The sequence below is a fragment of the Epargyreus clarus genome, unplaced genomic scaffold (genome assembly GCF_041222505.1).
Source record: "Epargyreus clarus isolate Ecla_fem2 unplaced genomic scaffold, WU_Ecla_fem_2.2 ptg000018l, whole genome shotgun sequence".
NCBI lineage: Eukaryota > Metazoa > Arthropoda > Insecta > Lepidoptera > Hesperiidae > Epargyreus > Epargyreus clarus.
This window is the reverse complement of record NW_027332226.1, coordinates 2742080-2760426: the sequence shown is the minus strand read 5'-3', so window position 1 is coordinate 2760426 and position 18347 is coordinate 2742080. Positions and strand designations below refer to the sequence as shown.

Sequence of the window (18347 nt, the reverse complement as noted above, 5' to 3'; positions counted from 1 at the left end):
AACCGAGAAGATAGAACTAGAATCCATTCTAGGGTTGATTACAGATGTTCGTACTTATTACTTTCTTCTTAACTTGTAAGTTAATATGTATGAAATAGTGAGATACATCAAAATAACCCATTTTCTGTCATTTCCAGGTCCGGAAGGTGGCAACCTGTTCATCTACCATCTGCCGCAGGAGTTCACGGACACGGACCTAGCGTCCACCTTCCTGCCCTTCGGCCACGTCATATCCGCCAAAGTGTTTATAGACAAACAGACGAACCTATCAAAGTGCTTCGGTTTCGTCTCATACGACAACGCCGCCTCCGCGCAAGCCGCGATACAAGCCATGAACGGCTTCCAAATAGGTACAAAGAGACTCAAAGTTCAATTGAAACGATCCAAAGAACTATCGAGACCGTACTAGAATATTCCAGAAGTTGTTCCTAGTGAAAATCAAATTAAAACAAAAGAAAGATGAAATAAATGAAAGAAACTATCGCAGAGGTTGTAAGTTTTTGATCGTTTGTTGTGATGTATCCGGTGCACTTGAACTGATGGTTGTCGATGATATTTTGTATAATTTGAGATAGACGTTACGTTTCTAAAAATACGGCCATTGTCTTAAAAGCACGCTTCTTACTTACATTGATTTCACTACGTTAGTAGTAGGCGTAACTGTTTATTTACATTCGAACTGTAAATAGTTACATATTTCTTCGCTTTCTTTTGAAAACTAAAAAAAAGTAAGCATTTGAGTTGGCTCTTTTATTTTTGCGGGTATGTCGCGTCTGTCTCAGATTATTTATAATTTCATTGACGGTAGTTCGTAATTTTCGTTCGAATGTCGAATACGCGAGTCCACGTGCACAGTTGTTATCTAATAAGAATAAAGTTAAGGTTTGTGTCAAAGGATTTATCGTTTCCAAAGTATTCCCCAAATTTGTTTATTTACTTACTTACTATATCATAGTAATTATTATATTATTATTACTACATATTTTTATTTCATAAACGATAAGTTTTAGTCACGCTACCATGGATTAAAATCTTAGATACGCCTAGAAAGCAAAGATAACACTTTTAGTCGACTAAATGAATTGTACCAATGCAGAAAACAGTCTCAATCTAATTACATAATTATGATTATATCTATAAAAAAAATATATATAAAGCTTGTCAATGTCAAACTAATGACATTTTCCAAACCAATGTTGTGGCGCGCTTGCAGCCTAAGATATACAAGTGACAATTATTTTTTTTTAATTTATAATCTATCATTCTTGTCTGTGGCTAAACATATCTATACAGTCTACCGAGTCTACGGTTTGTGCCGTTATTGAAACATTATAATGTCTACAATATTTGAAATTCATAGGGCGTATCTCCGATTTAAATCTGTGCGCGTTAATGATAAGTTGGATGCGTTTAGCGACCGTTGCGATTAGTGAACGCCAAAGAGACGGTACTAAGATATTTTCGTTTCCGAACTAAATGTTTGAACGCGTCGTTTTGTGTCATAACTATATTATATTGTATAATATAAGAGAGATATTTTTGTCAACCTATGCAACCGATTTACCTTAAGTATTGCTGTTAGATATAATACACAGTTACGTTCTACGGAACATGATTTTGATTTTACATTTACGTTCATACGTGTTACCACTTTAGATGATGTGGCCATTGTCAGTAACATTTTTAAGTCTTTGTTTAAAATTATAAGATGTTAGATTAACGAAATGATCTCAAAGTGATCAGTGTATTTATTGTTTTCCCTCACTTGTTGTCAATATCGTACTTAATTGTGTTTTCCTAGAGCTTATTTCACGTTTGTAACGACTATGTTTTAATATGATTCGATTGTACGAAACGTTGTGATGTCAAATTTATTTCCTGTCTACAAACAATTTGTAGACTCTATGTCGTATGATTTTACTGCTAAACAAGTGTATTAAAGCTACTTATTAATTACTTTTTACTAAAACAAATTCCTTAAAAATATTATTTTTAATCTAGACATTGCGCCTCTCCTAATGACGCGCAAAGAAATTTAATATGAAAAGACATAACGAGTCATTTATTTTCTTTTCTGCGGGAAGCCCAACTAACAATTTTAAATGAAACTGCTCAAAGAAAGTTGTCACACTGACAATGAGGTATTCGAGTTGTATGTTTTGAAAATATAAATTCATTTATTGAAACTATTTTAACAGCTTCAACATAACAGTTTAGGTCTTATCATAAAATAAAATCTTGAGTCTTAAATTTACAAATATAAAATCTTGTTACCGTGAACATGCAAACAACATTTTATGAAGGCTAAACTAGAGTCAGTATTGACATGAAACACCTTAAACTACCTATAAAATGCAACGTGTAGAATATTACAGCCATTTCTACACGTTAACCGAAAAAAGTCGAATGATATTTTTTTTTAATATTGAGTCTCGTTTTTGTCTTCACTACTTTAAGGGTCTATGGAGTTCTAACAACAATATATTACATGATATTACAAAAAAATGTATTGAAAAAAAAAACAATATAATTATTGAAATCTCCGTCCGTAAGGAAGCTTTTAAAATACTTCAGTGAATGAGTTGATAGATCAAAAAATACAGCCTCGAACAATGTTGCATCCGTTAGAAATATAATTTCCTTATGTTACCTAATTATAATTATATAAACATCGATCCTTTAGTCAAAAATTTTTGTTAGGTTAAGTATTTAATAATAGACTTTTGTGTAAGTTCGACATTCATTCATTCATAAGCATATAAATTGTTTTCTTTTTGTCTATTTATATTATAAGTACTTGTTCATCACTTTCTTTCCTTTATTGGCACATAATGATCCAAATTATTATGTCTTAATGTTTCAGTATTTGTTGAAACGGCCAATTTTTGTATTGTAATTAATTATGAAATTGGCTGTTTCAATGAATGCCCAATGCCTTTAAATCCTATAAAGTCATTGTGATTACACCTCTACTATTTGTAGCATCTTTTATTCTAATTTTAAAATTTAAATTAAGTATTAATATATTGTTTATTCCTTCTTTGTATCACTTCATTATTTAATTATTATTCGCTAAAGGTCGCTCAATTGGAAATTTCACTACTTATTATTGCTTCATGCTACAAAACACCTACACTTTAAATGATTCATTCAAATTACTTATTGCTTGCGTGCGTGTTGCCGTTAGTAAAATGACCAATAGAGTAAAACATTAAGGTTTTTTTTTCTTTTTCGATTATTATTAAGTATTTGTTCAATTCTTTGTGTAAAAGAACTGAGGTAGAGAGCGTCATTATTGTAACTTAATTTAGTTGAGTATTATATTGTATTTAAAGAGAAAGTTTATCTAAATGGGCTTATTGTTTATTTAGTATAATTTTAGCCAAGTTTTTGATGTCTGAGGAAAGACAATATCTAGACTGAATAAGTTTCCTGTCTTAGATGTTATTATACAGCTGTGTTTGTAACTTCAGTTTGTTATTGTCTTGGCATACACTAGTTCCTTACGGCTCACGCTATGATGGCCCACGATGGTTTAGCCTACAATGTATAACAACTTAAAGTACTAGATTCTAGATTCTTTATTTGAATTGTTTAAGTGTAGGCCATCGTGTGTCATTATGTAAGGAGCGCTTTAGAGGGCATTCGCGATACAATCTTTATTTCTTTGTTAATGTTAATAAATGATTACAAAAGGGGATGTATTGAGTTTTTATATTGTTCGGAATAGTTCTGCCTTCTCACTATTGTAGATTTTATGAAATCTGTATCGCCATACGAGCTATTTCACTTACACTTTTACATTTAAAAATTCATTGCCCAAATTATTCAAAACGCACAACTTTTAAAAATAAGTTTATTAATTATTATCAGTAACTACGTCTGGAATACGATTTACCCGAATTTCTAATTAATCGACACTAAATTGATTTAAATTGAGGCTAGATCAGACTACGAAAATATTTTTGTAGATTACATTACACGATTTCATTTGTTTGCTAATACGATACATTTTTCTATATGGCAATTCTATTTCGAACAAAAGTCCTGGGCACGGCCATATTGAACAGTCTGTTTATAGGTGTGATTTAGATAAAAAAAATGAAAATATGTATAATATTAAGAGGATTTTCTACCTACTTATAGTTTCTCTGAACTGTACAGTTTAGAGAACTCGTTATTGTTGTTGTAACGATAAATGCCTACCCTTTCTGACGTAATAGCTAGCGACAAAATGGGATACAATTGTACAGTTTAAAAAACTTTTGCTGTTGACTGTAAAATATACCTATCTTTTATGCCTTTGTTTTTCTATCTACAAGTGCAAATACTTCACCGAAAAAGATCTGTGTCCATTCTCTACGGTCTGTGGATGACTATATTTGCGCTTTAAGTTAGATAAGAAGCGTACCACTTCCGAGAAAAATGAAAAGTTAATTAATATAAAATTTAATTTATCTTATCATAAACTCTAAGTGTATGTCGCGGATTATTTTGTTAAAGACTTTACAAAGATCCCTTCGCTCGTTTTGATCCACAATCATAGTTCGTCGGTTCGAAAATAAATTAAAACCTAAGAAACTGTACTAAAGAAGTTATCAAATTGTCCATAGATCTATGGTGCTTGGTTATGAATCAAAACGGCCAGGGGTGACGAGTCTGTCTATAGATTAGACAAAGGACTAGATGTATAAAGTAAATATGATGGAAATATATTGTAAAATGATTCGGGAATTTAATGTTGCAAAAATAAAATTCTGTTAGATCTTACCTGTCTGCATGTTACACTAAAACTTCTTACCTATATACTTAAAAAAGACAAATGAGTATTTAATTGCAGAATGTTGTACATAATCGTGGAGTCATAGAAACATTATAACTTAAAATTACAAAATGTCAACAGATAAAAAATATCCCGCCCGAATCGTGTCCAATTACTTGATTCTGTACGTTGCAATAAGTCGTAGCGCTAAATGCTAAAAACGCTAGTTAGTGCATCATAACTATTTTTCTGCCGGATTTTGCTTCGAGTACCTACTTAGTACAGCGAGACGCAGAGAGCTATAAACTCGCGTTGACATAATTTTTCGCAACTTAGCATTTGTTATAGATAAAGGTTTTGTTTATAATTTTAAATAACAATAACGTACTAATGTTGCAGCATACATAGGACTTCAGGCTTCTTATAACCTGACAAAAACACTACGACACCAGCGCCATCTGGTAGACATTTGTTGAGTTGCGAAAATAATATGAAATTGCAATGCGTCAGTGCTGATTATATTTTGAAAGCGCTTAAATTATAAATTATAGTAAAATATAAATATTCGAAAGAAATCTATATGAAAAAAAACAAAAGTCACGGTACCTACAAAACCAGCATATCCTATTACAGACGCAAAATTTATTTTTACACTATTTCGAGGCACCTTATTTAGTAGGTATACAATTGGTATAAAAATTAATATAAAGAACTGTTTTATACAACACCCGTTTTGTTGATATGAATGTAAATAAATGTCAAGTTAAATAACTGTGTATTAATTTTACATACCCATACCTCTCCTGACCATTCATTTTAGATGTCATTAACACATGAGCAAAACAGAAAATAAAACATGCATAATATATTATGCATATTTAATTATTCAGTGAAAAATTCGAATAAAAAAGTTTATCTACAATATCGATTATCTAACTTTGGTCCAAAATTTTAAACAATTATCAAAATCAATGACAATACACTATTTTAATAATTTTGTCCCATTGTCCTTATTAGAATCATCAGCATTAACGAAGCGTTGTTAGAAGGAGGTGGCGCCGCGGCTATGTGGTGCGGACTAAATCATAACTAATTAGCCAAGTGATGCTGTTATCGATCTACAAAGTTCACCGCCAAATCGCTAGATGGCATTAATTATAGGGATACAGTTCATGGCAAAGTAACTAGATTGCAAGTTCAACAATTATTACTTTTTAGTTTGATTAACTCTAAAAACGTGGTTTTTAGATGACTAGATTTTTTTAACCTATTTTCTTAACCGGGAATCGAACGAGTTGAATAAAACAACATCCTATATTATTCCAGCATCAGATAGTGTAGCTTATGTAAGTAATAAATTATGGAAAGTAATGATCTATCCCAAGGGAACGGTAGTTTATTCGGGATAAAATGTACTTCATGTCCCTTTTTGAACCCCTGAGAAAGTGTGTACAAAATTTCATGACGATCTTATAATTGGACATAGTTAAACGAAAAGGATCCAATCTATATGAAGTCTTCATATGGATTGGATCCTTTTCGTTTAACTAGTCCAATTATGTAGTTAAGACGTGAAAGTATAGCAAACTCACATTCGCATATTGTATAATAATTATATAGTTGGATAATATTGGTTAGAATGATGATGATGATGATTTTTTGGTGTATGTAGTTTCTGAAACGAACAGTACCATATGGGCCCTGCCGATCTCCTTTTGCATACTAGCCAACTTTGTTTTTCCATACGCTATTTCACTACGTTCAGGTACCAGGGCAATATACAGAAGTGGTTATTCCAAAGAAATTCATATTATTGTGCATCTTTCTTGTGCATCTCTCTCTTGCCCTAATGGTGTGCATATGTAAGTGTGAGTGAGACGTAAATACATAATACAGTTTGTTCTATTAATATTTTGTATCTCACTCGCACATTTGCATCATAATGCGTGAGTGAAACAAAATATTACGTGAATATGGAACTACACATAATGCCGTCTATTGAAAAACTTAAGCATTTTTTTATTCCTTTGCTATCGTGGCGTTTTCTTATGTTAAGAAAAGATATCGCTGTTGTTTATCTTGGTGCTTTCCTATAGTAAGAAAAGATGTCGCTGTCAAAATAATATAACTTTATCAAATAAAATGGCCTGAAAATTACGACGTTGATGCTGATATTAAATAATCTTTGAAATTGTCCGTATTATACGAAAGTTATCAAGTGACAGGCGCACAAACACGAGTGATCCTGTAAAGGTTCCGTTTTTTGTTTTTTCTTACGGAATCCTAATAACAGCATGGTGGAGTTTGCTACAGTCCTGTCCGAGTTCTGAGAAGACTAGCCCAGCAACCAATGAAATAAATAAAACAACAGATTAAACTAAAAGATTTATTAACCTACTCAACATCTGTTTTCTCTATATCGATGAGAGTCTGCTCTGAATCAGCTTTTTCTTCTTTCGCACTATCTGTAGGCAGATCAGAAAGGCTCTTAGGGAGTTTAGTGGCTTTTATCAGCCCATTTTCATCCGCTAGCGGTAGAATATCACAAATTAATGGCGATTCCACTCCTAGGATGTAATAGCATGTCCTCGGTTCTAGGAGGTATAAGGAAACTTGTGCCGGACTCGATGAGTTCTCTAGGCATTTGAGTTTGACTTCAGTTTGCCGGGGCTTGCCTGTTTTGTCGCAAATCTCACCGTTTGCGTAGAAGTGGGACACTGATGTGCGTTGTTCTGAAAATAAAACTCTTTTAATAACTAACTGATACAAAACAGAGAGCTCATAATACAGTTTGTGACTAGCAAGCTAGTAATGTTTTGTTTGTTTTTTTTAAATTTATAGTCAGAAAATCTCGCTCCCAGGGTATCACCTACCTATTAGCTACCTATTAGTTCAGTTCTTAACTACGACGCTGCATATAGTAATTTTTTTAATGTAATATACAAGTGGCAGACAAGCATGCAGTCCCCCTGCTGGTAAGTGGCTACTGCCGCCCATAGAATATGTAATCAACCCCAGATAAGATTAGATATTTCTACCTGAAGCCGGCCACAGATGTGCCCCTAGCCCTGAAGAGCCTAGCTGGAAGGTCTCGGAAAAGTATGTCTCCCTTACCTACTTCCCCACCCTTCAAACCAGAACACAGCAGCGCTTAACGCTGCTGTTAGGAGGCAGAAATGGGTGTGGCGGTGGTGCTGCCGGAGTTGAACCATAAAGGTTCTAACACCTTCAAGTTAGTTTAGCTAGTTATAGTTTGCGTAAATCTGCTAGACCGCTCTGAATATAGAAATGAATCGCGTCGCCATAGCAAATTGTATGACTACATTTGCTCGCAACAAATTCAGAGCGGACTAGCAGTTTGGCGCGGACTATAACTCTCTAAAAAACTGTTCCGTTTTGAAGGGTGTGGTAAGGGAGACATATTTTTCCGAGGCGTTCCAGCTTAGTCCTCAGGGGTAACGGCGCATCTGTGGCCGACCTCAGGTTGTCATCTGAGGTTGATTACAGGTGTTCATGGGCGGCAGGAGCCACTTACCATCAGGTGGACTGCATGCTCGTCTGCTACTCCTATAACATAAAAAAAGATTGACTTCTGTTCTTTTGTATTGGTGCTACGATGCTGCAATAGGGTGTCTCACCGACGGGCTTGGGCGCCTTGCCGCGGTTCTCGCGGATCCACTGCAGGTGCGCGCGCTCGTCGAACTCGCCGAGCAGCAGCGACTGCTTGGCGCCGCTGCGGTCCACGTGGTACTGCCGCACGTGCTTGCCATAGCAGAACTCGTACTTCCACCAACCGGTGCCCTGGAAGGCATTTTGTGCAACATTATAGTGTGGAACTCGCGGAGTGTTCTTCAGTGTCTCGACGCAGAACAGAACCGCAACTAGGAACCCCAGGAATAGGAGAATTTAGGGTATGGTGTACTGCCCGCCCTTTGGAAGTAAATGGTAGATTGCAAACCCACCGATCGGCTCGGGTTAGTCCTACATGAGTAGTGGCGAGAGACAGACGTGTCGCAAGCGCACAAATTACAAATAGATTGTTTTCTTGAATTCCAACCCATGTGGCCGAATCCCAATACATAAAATTCATGAATAACAGTTGCCAATTTAACGGCGCAATTTAAATCAGCACCACACCTATTTCTGCCTCACAGTAGTGTAAACAAATTGGAACGTTGTCTGTTCTGGTTTGAAAGGTGTGGCGAGAGATACATTCTTTTCCGAGGCGTTCCAGCTTAATCCTCAGGGGCAACGGCGCATCTGTGATCAACCTCAGGCATTTAATCTTTTTCGGGGTTGATTACAGATGTTCCTGGGCGGCAGTAGCCACTTACCATCAGGTATGACCGCATGCTCGTCTGCTATCCTATATTATACAATAAAAATCTCGGCCGCTGCAAACCTACGTCATTTCCACCGTTGCAGTCTTACGCTCATATTAGTGTATGTATTGTATGTGTATGTTTGCGTAGACGTAGACGCGCTAGTTGTGTGTTTATGTACGTACGCTGATAGTTTCAGCGGTGCTCGCGTATTAAATTTTATCATAAAAAACCCTTACCCCATGCAAGCAATTCTCGCCATTAAGGAACGCCCGTACCGGTGAATCGTCTAAGATAACAGACATCGGTTTGGACACCGCTGTCCCTTTCCCGGCCTCCGAGGTCAACTCGCTCATTTCAGTCAATGGGTGCAGCTCGAAGTTAAGGCCCCCTTCCTGAAAACATTACGACACAAATTACAAAAACGTTACAGAATTTGTCGTTCGATCGTGGCGCCATCAACGCCAACGCAACCTTTATATTTTGACATTTAAGAAAACATGTTTCCACAGCACATGATTATAAATTTATTGAATGGATTAAAAATATTAAAATTCTACCTGAAAAGAATGCCTTTATAAGTGCCTATAAGACACAATTACCACATCCTTCAAATTAAAATATTGTCAACGCTTAACACTGCCATTATCAGACAAAAATATAAAGATGTAGTAGTTAGTGCCTTCAGAGTCCAACCAAGCAGTGGATTGCCAATTAAAAAAAACCATGGCTATTGGGTAAATGACTATGGTCCATAAACTTTTAAGCTTAGATGTTAATTTAATATCCTAGACATTCAAATCCAATTATTTCTGTCTTTTTAAGGTCAACAAGAATCAACTTTTAGTAATAACTACCTTTTATTTAACACTAAAATAATGAACACAACAAAACAGCATACAGATATGAAAGCAAATTAATTAAAAATAAACTAAGCAAATACTACAAAAACATAATTACCTCATCGATTTTCTCAATTTTCAACACAGCAAGGATATCTCTAGGTTCGCTGTCCTGAATACATGCCAAAATAGATGTTAATCAAGCACTAGTGAAACAACATCACAAAATACAAAATTAAAACTCAAGCAGATTTTACGGCAAAATATGGCAACACTACAATACGTGAACTACTGAATAATGTAATAAATGAAAATAATTTATTGGAAAAATAATATGTGTATATTAATACTTATAAAATTGAGAGTATAATGTTGAGAACCACTATCCGGTATCAAAACCAGCTTGTAAAAATAAAAAGAGTAAGAAGAAAGATTGAGTCTTAAGTAAAAACCGTTTAAGAGAAATAACATATCACAATGTTAACTAAATTAATACAACTGAAATCAAAACTAACAAAATCTTAAAATAAAATTGAAAAGTAAAGTAGTCACTACTGTCTATAACATCTGTAACCAGATCTGTAGCGAAATCTAGACCTCCTCAGTTACTAAGAGTTATCTAGACCTGTGTCCAGCACATAGAACATTCATATATATCGCCATAACAACTAAATCTCTATTAACAAAACACTAAACAACACAATTGCAATTCTACGAAAATCTATCTACAAAATAAGGCTACACACACAGGCGCGATTATTAACCGGTACAGTGAATCTAATAAGCGCACAATCGTTGTGTAGCGTGCACGAGCGTTTAATTACTGGCGGCAGTCGCTATTATTTTTTATATAATGTAAAATAACGCCTCTAAATAACAACTGTATTTGTATATAAATAAAACGTCGTATCCATTTAAATAAACGCCGCGGACAATCAGCCGTATGTCGATACATTTAGACTGATATAGTCCATGCCAAACTGCTAGTCCGCTCTAAAGTTGTTGCGAGCATACGCAGTCACACAATTTGCTATGCCGACGCGACTTATTTCTATATTCAGAACAGACTAGCAGTTTCGCGCCGAGTATAGCACATTTAACAGCGTTTCAACCGCTAGTGATTAAACTGCCCGTGCAAGTCTTAAGCGGTTAACCTAATTGATAGACTCCTAACTTACCGAGAGTTTTATAGAATGGAATTGCTTTTTGACATTGTCAATTTCGTCCTTTAATAGACTCCGAGGTTTCGCTGGCGCTCCGTCTAGAGGTAGACACGTTATGACGTTTTCGCTGACTTCCTTCGGTTTAAACCTTGGATGCTCACAGAGGAACGGTGACAGGATTATTATTTCATACTCGCAAGTGGCCGTTTCCTTGAAGGAATAGACTTCGTGCTTGCCATGAACGTCGCAGACGTACCGTACGCGAGTGAGACGAGGTTTCCCACTCAGATCACATACTGTTCCTGTGGAATAAATGAACATTTAATCATTCTGTTCCAAATAAATTCTGTGATAAGAATATGAGTAATTCTTATTTTAAAAATATTATAAAATTTAAGGTTTATGTTATACATACAATAAGTAATAAAATCCGGCTCAGAGGACCAAAAAAAAAAGAAGATTAAATGAAAAATAAAGCAATAAGGATTGAATGAAATACTTAAATACTCTAAATATAATTCATATATATTCATTATAGTAATCAAGTTAATAACAGTCTGCCAAAGATGATGATAATTAACATACAATATTCTCTTTAAATAAAACTTCTGATTTAGGAACATATATTTATCACACCAAAATATTACATTATTCATATGAAACCATTGACCATACCATACCATACCATACCATATATATAATCTATTTACCATCATCCATAACCATCTCTACAAATGGTAAGCTTAGGCCTTCCATCTTAGTGGTTTTCAAAGGCTCCTTCATTTCCTCAGCCGTCTTCATATCAGCCTCAAGCTGCGCCATCTTTTCGGTCTTCCAATGTCCCAGGAAGAACTCTTGTGTTGTCACCTTTTTATCTGGAAATGCAAAAGTAATAAAACTAAACCCATCTAATAAAGTAGGTTTCTAAGCTACATTTGAGATTTGAGATATCTTTATTCTCATAAGAATATACATTCACTTACATGTGATTTTTTTAAGAATAAAATAAGAATATGATACACTGCACAATAGAAGTAAAACATTTTTTTATAATAAAACCTTGGAGGTAGATGGAAAATACAAACATTTATTTTAACTGTTTAATTTAATTACTATGGTACTAATGGTATGTAGAAATAAATACCTACAAATTAAAATTAAAACCTACCATCTCTTTCTTCGTGATACTGCCTGACGTATCTCCCGTGGCAGACCTCATAGCTCCAGTAGCTCTCCAGCCTGTAGGAGCATATCTTCTGGGAGAACAGGGGTTGCAGCAGACGTATTGGAGAGGGACCATCATACTCCTCAATCCCGGAAGACTCTTTCGAATATAGCTCCGGAAGCTGACACTCATACTTCTCCTTGTGATGTGTTAGGACTTTTATTGTTTCTTTATTCTGGAATCATAGAAATTTTAGATATTACTAGCTTGTATAGTATAAGTTGTTGAAATTAAATGAACTTAAATTAATGACAGTTGCCATGGCATATCTTTCTAAACTTGAATTCTTAATTATATTGAAGGTGCCTTGTTTGACATTGAAAAAGATGAAGGACACATCACTAATAATGTGGCCACATCACCACCAATTAAGACCGAAATTGATGTTTTTTTCAAACAGTTAGCCACCATATGAATTGAAACCAGAATATTAAATATTTTGGTCAATTGTATTGAAGATAATCCTTTATGAGGATCATTGCAGACATGCATGAACAGCGGTAGCTGCAATGATCCTCGACTGCTTCACTACGACATCTACTGGCCATCGGATTTGATTATATTTGCTACTACAATTTCATAAAATAGAGATACATAAGCAAAGTAATTGAACTATTAGGAGCTATATTCACTTTCTACATCTACATAAGTACTATTTAAATTTGAGATATGATATATTTAAATAATCACACAAGCAGTATAGTTTCGCATCACTTATTTATTACCTCATTATCATTCTAGCAATATAGCTACCCAATATAGTTTTGTATTACAATTACCTCAGACTTATTATTCTCTCCATCCCCAACGATCTCCGGTGTGTCTAACTGGCCCGGCCACTTGATAGAAAACAAAATATTGTCGTCAAAGCCTCTGAAGTCATGATTGATAGAACCTAAACCCTCAAAACACTGGACAACACCCACTACACACAATATTAACCACACAGCCTTCATCGTAAACTAATATATATAAAGTCTAGAGCATACACATATTAAATAATTATATATTTTTCAGTAAATTCAGCATTGATTCTTTACGAATACGTACAGTATGAGATAACCTGACAAATTCTAGGTGATACAAATACTACGTAGATTCTATGAAAGTATTGGTTAAAGAACGTACAACATATTTTGGTCGGCTTATAGAATAAAACTATGAGCTGGTGACTTACCATTTGTTGACAGAAGCATTGACATTTTGTTCTGAGTTCAGAAAAACAACAAACATGTGGGGCTTTTATTAAAGTGTAAACACTATTATTAATGTGTAGATTTTAATAGGTACTATTTTAATCATATTACTATTTCGTTTTATAAAACTATTCATAAAATTAAGTATTGTAATAAATAGTATAAAAAAAAAACTAGTAAAATGTTGGCAATCTCAGTATTCACTGCCATGCGTCAGGTGACATTCATCATGTCAATTGTCAGTTAGGTATGTTTTTGTCAAAATGGCGTTTAGCTTTTCAGCGTTCTCGTATATTATAGCGTTAATTATAGATGCATTTCTAATATTCTTCTCTATATTTCACGTTATAGCATTCGATGAACTAAAAACTGACTATAAGAATCCAATAGATCAATGTGATACGTTAAATCCCGTGAGTATTATCCTTGCAAAGTGACGCTTTGCTGACTTGCAGTACTAAGATTTAAGTAACCTTATTTTTTATTACAGTTGGTGTTACCGGAGTATTTGCTACACTTTTTCATAAACTTATTGTTCCTGTTGGCGGGAGAATGGACCACATTATTGATAAACGTCCCCCTCATCATATATCACATACACAGGTATTAAGGTTATGTTGTCAATAATGCTAATCAAAGGTAACATTTCGTCTATACTTAGTATATCGTGACTCATTACTATTTTTTATTAATGCGTATTTAATATTACACTCACGTACTTGATACGTATCAAGTATATTGTGTTTAAATGCATTTACTACCCACAGAATAACTACTAAGTATTTTAAACATATGGATTCATTCTTCGGAAGCTTAATTATAATTTTACTGAATAATATTACAAGAAATTGTAAAGTCATGTAATGTTAATCATTATCATTTTTAATTATCATTATTAAAATGATAAATAATTTCATGACATATTATATTTTTCAACTTGTGAAGTTCAACAAAAATCTGCCTGAAAATAGTTGAATAAAAACAAAAAAAAGTTCATGTCGCCAATGTCCACAGTTCGTCTATTCAGTAATAAATAAATAAATAAACCATTGCCTTTGCAACCTTTTCAACACTCCAAAAATTTCTTCAGCCTTTAGGCCTCCAGTTCCCACAACATTAATTAATTCTTTACAGAATACTATATTTAATGCTAATGGCATTACACAGTAAGCTTTATTCAAATACATAATGAAACAATTGCAAACTGTTCCAGATACCGCACAAGACCGGTCATGTCAAGACAAGGTCTCTATGATCCAACGACTATAATGAATGCTGATGTTCTAACAGTTTGCCAACGAGAAGGCTGGATTAAGCTGGCTTTTTACTTGCTGTCATTCTTTTTATACCTTTATGGGTGAGTAAAAATCAATTTTTATGTACCTATATAGCCACAGTGCGGCATAGTCTTGGTTTGATTCCTGGCCAGACATATGTAAGAATGAATTTTGATTTCAATTCTGATCTATATAAGACAGAAACTTTGAAACTTCTAACTAAGAAGTTGGTAGAACTCTCTGTGGTTTGATTGGCGGCAACACCACCACACCTGTTTCTGCCTTATAACAGCAGTATAAATTGCTGCTGTGTTCTGGTTTGAAGGTAGTGACAAGTAAAACACTTTTCCGAAGCTTTCCTACATAGTCTGCTTGGATAGAGGCGCATCTTAGACTAACCTCATGTTCAGAACTAATCTTGTTCAATTATCTCAGGTTGATTATAGATGTCCATGGGCATTAGTAGCCACTGCATCAGACTGCACGCTCAAATAGTTCAAATCTACTTATAACAAAATAACACATGTTAAATTATAAAAGAAACATTATTACAATAAAAGTTAAAAATAGAAGTGACAATTCAGTTTGTTCCTATAAACAATGAGGTTATTTAAATATTAACTGATCTTTACTCCATATGAGTATGAATTGTTCGAATCCAACATTGCATTGTATGAACCATAGATAGCCTTGTGATAAACTGAGATTGCTATAGATATAAGATAACAAGATGATAACAATGAAATTATAAATGTGATATGATATCTTCGTCAGTCACTGGAAATGATCTAAACTTAGTCTAAATTTTGTATTATAAATAAAAAAAAAACCCACTGTTTATTATAGTTCTAAAAATTTTAATGTTTTGTGGTTATTGTAAAACTCTTTTGTGGAAAAGATTAGCGATATTTTTTTACATTTGCCTCTAAGTAGTTTGAATAAAATTTTGTTTTGCTTTTAAATTTTTTTTATCTTCATATTTCGATTTTTGTCGCTGACACGGCAAACTTTGTACCGCCTCAAAATCTATTTATCAAATATATTTCATATAAAATATAGCTATGTTACACGTAGATAATGTAGCTTTCGAATGGTGAAAGAATTTTTAAAATCGGTCCAGTAGTTTTTGAGCAACTATTCATTACAACCAAACAAACAAACAAAGTTTTCCTCTTTATAATATTATTGTAGATTAGTCCTATGACAGTCAATTTAGTACGTAATTTATTTGTCTGCTAGTATACAATGTAAAACATAGTAAGGACTAAAGCTGAACAGAGCACTTAGTTTTTACACTTTATATAAATATAGTATAAATATAGTTTGAGTATATTGAAGTAGGATCAAAGGGTCCCAAAATATAAATTTACCACACAGTGCCCCTCATTCAACCCCTCACACAATATATCATTGAAATCAGTTTCATAGATTAGCATGATGGAACACAGTGTCACATGATAAATACAAATTGAGATAAGATTTAATCTCACCTTATATAGAATCAAAGGTCAAAAGATTATTATCTTTTACCTTGAGGTCAGAAGAAACATGTTTTCTTTTAAGAAACAAATTGAAAGCGAACTTTTAACTACATTAACGCGTTTAAAATTGGCCACTTGGGATATTACATGACTTTTAGTTTTTGTGCGCGGAGCTCCGATTCTCTTCCGAAAAGTAGCCTGAGTCACTCCTTAATATCTGCCAAATGTCAATGAAAGTCTCTTCAAATTATTTCCAGCCATTTGGGAGAGTAGCTGAAACTAACAAAAAGTCAGAAAAACAGAAAAATTGTTATAAATACCATATATACTTTCATATGCATTAAGTAAAAAGCTACTATTTTGAAATTACAAGTAGACACTTCAGTTTTATTTATTTGTATAGATCATGTATCATATTAAGTACTAGTTATTCTAAGTAATACAACAATTCCATATCACGCTCATAAGATATAAATAGGACAGGGCCTTGCATTGACCTGCGTTATCATACTTTCGCATTGATTTACTGTCCTTTAACAATCAAGCAGAAATATTATTTTCTGTCGGCCTAACAATAATAATGAGAGATTATATTATAGAGTTAGTAGAATGCCTTTCATAGAGCGACCTTTTATCAAATGATTAGGGTTTACTGGCCACTGCTCTTCATTGACATTTATAATACCCAATTGGTAAATCCTATTTGAAGACGACATCATTGATTTCCTAAAAAAACTCACGCACGTTGGTAATATAATCAATCTATATACATTTTGTTTACTAAAGATCAAAATTTAGTAAGTCACTTCATACTCCATACTATATTTTATTATTCCCTCGAGAGATATATGTTTTTGGTAAAATATACATTGAGTTAGTCGACTACTTTACTGAAGAAAGAATATAAAAGTAGAATATATCGGGGGCCTTTTTTAATGCAGGAGTAGCAGACAATAATACAGTCTACTTGATTATAAATGGCAACTGTTGCTCGTAAAACATCTGTAATCAATCCTGGATAGGATTAGATTTTTACCTGAGTTCGGCTACAGATGCGCGCTAACCCTGAATGAAAACTAACCTGAAACACTTCGGAAAAGTATGTCCTCATTACCACACCCTTCAGACCAAAACACAACAGCGCTTAACACTGCTGTTATTAGGCAGAAATAGGTGTGGCGGTAGTGCCGCCGGAGTTGAACCGCAAAGGGTTCTACCACTTCAAATTACATAAAACATACAATTGAATCCTCAGGGACTATCTATCTAAAAGACCTTGAACGTGACTTCTATTATATTTGGAGTGATTACAAATATGACTAAGTAATATTAATAACAAGGAAACTTAACGAATTAACGAATATGTTGTATTCTTGTTCCAGAATGATCGTGGTACTGATCGCAGCGTAATTACAAAATGCATTTCGAAGTTTTCCATTAAACCCTTATTTATTGTTAGTGCCCCATAAGGGAGTGTCATGTATTGTCTGAACAAATGGAATGTTGTGTTTATGTGTAACTGTTACAGTATAGTTCGTGAAATGTATTTTAATAATAAAAACAGACCCCTATTTTGTTGTATTTTTTATCCGTTAGTTATTTGGATCGACCTATTTGTACCCCATCCATTTTGTCTGAAGACAAAAAACATGGATGCATTTCTATTGAATGCAATCTGATAAATTAGTTAAGAAGTAAATGAAAGGTTATTAATTTTATTTCCACTCAAAACAACAACTTGAGGTTTTCTGTTCTTGTGGGAATTTCAGGATAGAAAATAGGTAACTTCAATAAAAAATACTTTGAAAGCAACGTTGTCTGAAAAAATCTTGTCAACCATGTGTTGACTACTTTTCAAGGTAAGCGGATACAAAATCAGAATGAGTTACAATGAAAAATGAAGAAGGAAATAAGAGAGCACCACTTATTATGCACATCGTGACGCGTGTAAGCCCTCTTATTACTTCCCTATAAGCGACTTAAATACAATCTTTATTATTTATCTACCGTAGATAAGACTACTGGGACTGAAGACATCAATTAGTTACAGTAAGCACTTATAATCAGGTTGACTGCATG

General features: G+C 34.0%; 3 protein-coding genes across 11 annotated transcripts in view; 2 read left to right on the top strand and 1 right to left on the bottom strand.

Annotated features, from left to right (window-relative positions):
- Positions 1-3697, top strand: part of LOC140749475 (CUGBP Elav-like family member 1-A) — a 509605-nt gene extending 505908 nt beyond the window's left edge. For all 8 annotated transcript variants that reach the window (XM_073082526.1, XM_073082525.1, XM_073082522.1 and 5 more), the window contains one exon: positions 138-3697. In XM_073082526.1, the coding sequence (XP_072938627.1) occupies positions 138-409 (272 nt within the window). In that variant the 3' untranslated portion in view covers positions 410-3697. The remainder of the gene's footprint in view (positions 1-137) is intronic.
- A 3437-nt stretch (positions 3698-7134) lies between these two features.
- On the bottom strand, positions 7135-13441 carry LOC140749862 (endoplasmic reticulum lectin 1). 2 transcript variants are annotated; one of them, XM_073083087.1, is made up of 8 exons: positions 13094-13439; positions 12258-12489; positions 11800-11964; positions 11105-11391; positions 10045-10098; positions 9324-9479; positions 8401-8563; positions 7135-7494 (listed from the first exon to the last, which is right to left on the bottom strand). In XM_073083087.1, exons 1-8 carry the CDS (start codon positions 13268-13270, stop codon positions 7157-7159), a joined length of 1572 nt encoding a protein of 523 aa, XP_072939188.1. In that variant the 5' UTR covers positions 13271-13439; the 3' UTR covers positions 7135-7156. The 2 variants fall into 2 exon arrangements, with proteins under 2 accessions (XP_072939188.1, XP_072939191.1); XM_073083090.1 differs by lacking the exon at positions 10045-10098 and having other exon boundaries at positions 13094-13441.
- A 301-nt stretch (positions 13442-13742) lies between these two features.
- Positions 13743-17839, top strand: cni (protein cornichon). The gene is made up of 4 exons (XM_073083094.1): positions 13743-13923; positions 14001-14113; positions 14724-14867; positions 17651-17839. Exons 1-4 carry the CDS (start codon positions 13774-13776, stop codon positions 17676-17678), a joined length of 435 nt encoding a protein of 144 aa, XP_072939195.1. The 5' UTR covers positions 13743-13773; the 3' UTR covers positions 17679-17839.
- The last annotated feature ends 508 nt before the right edge of the window (positions 17840-18347 follow it).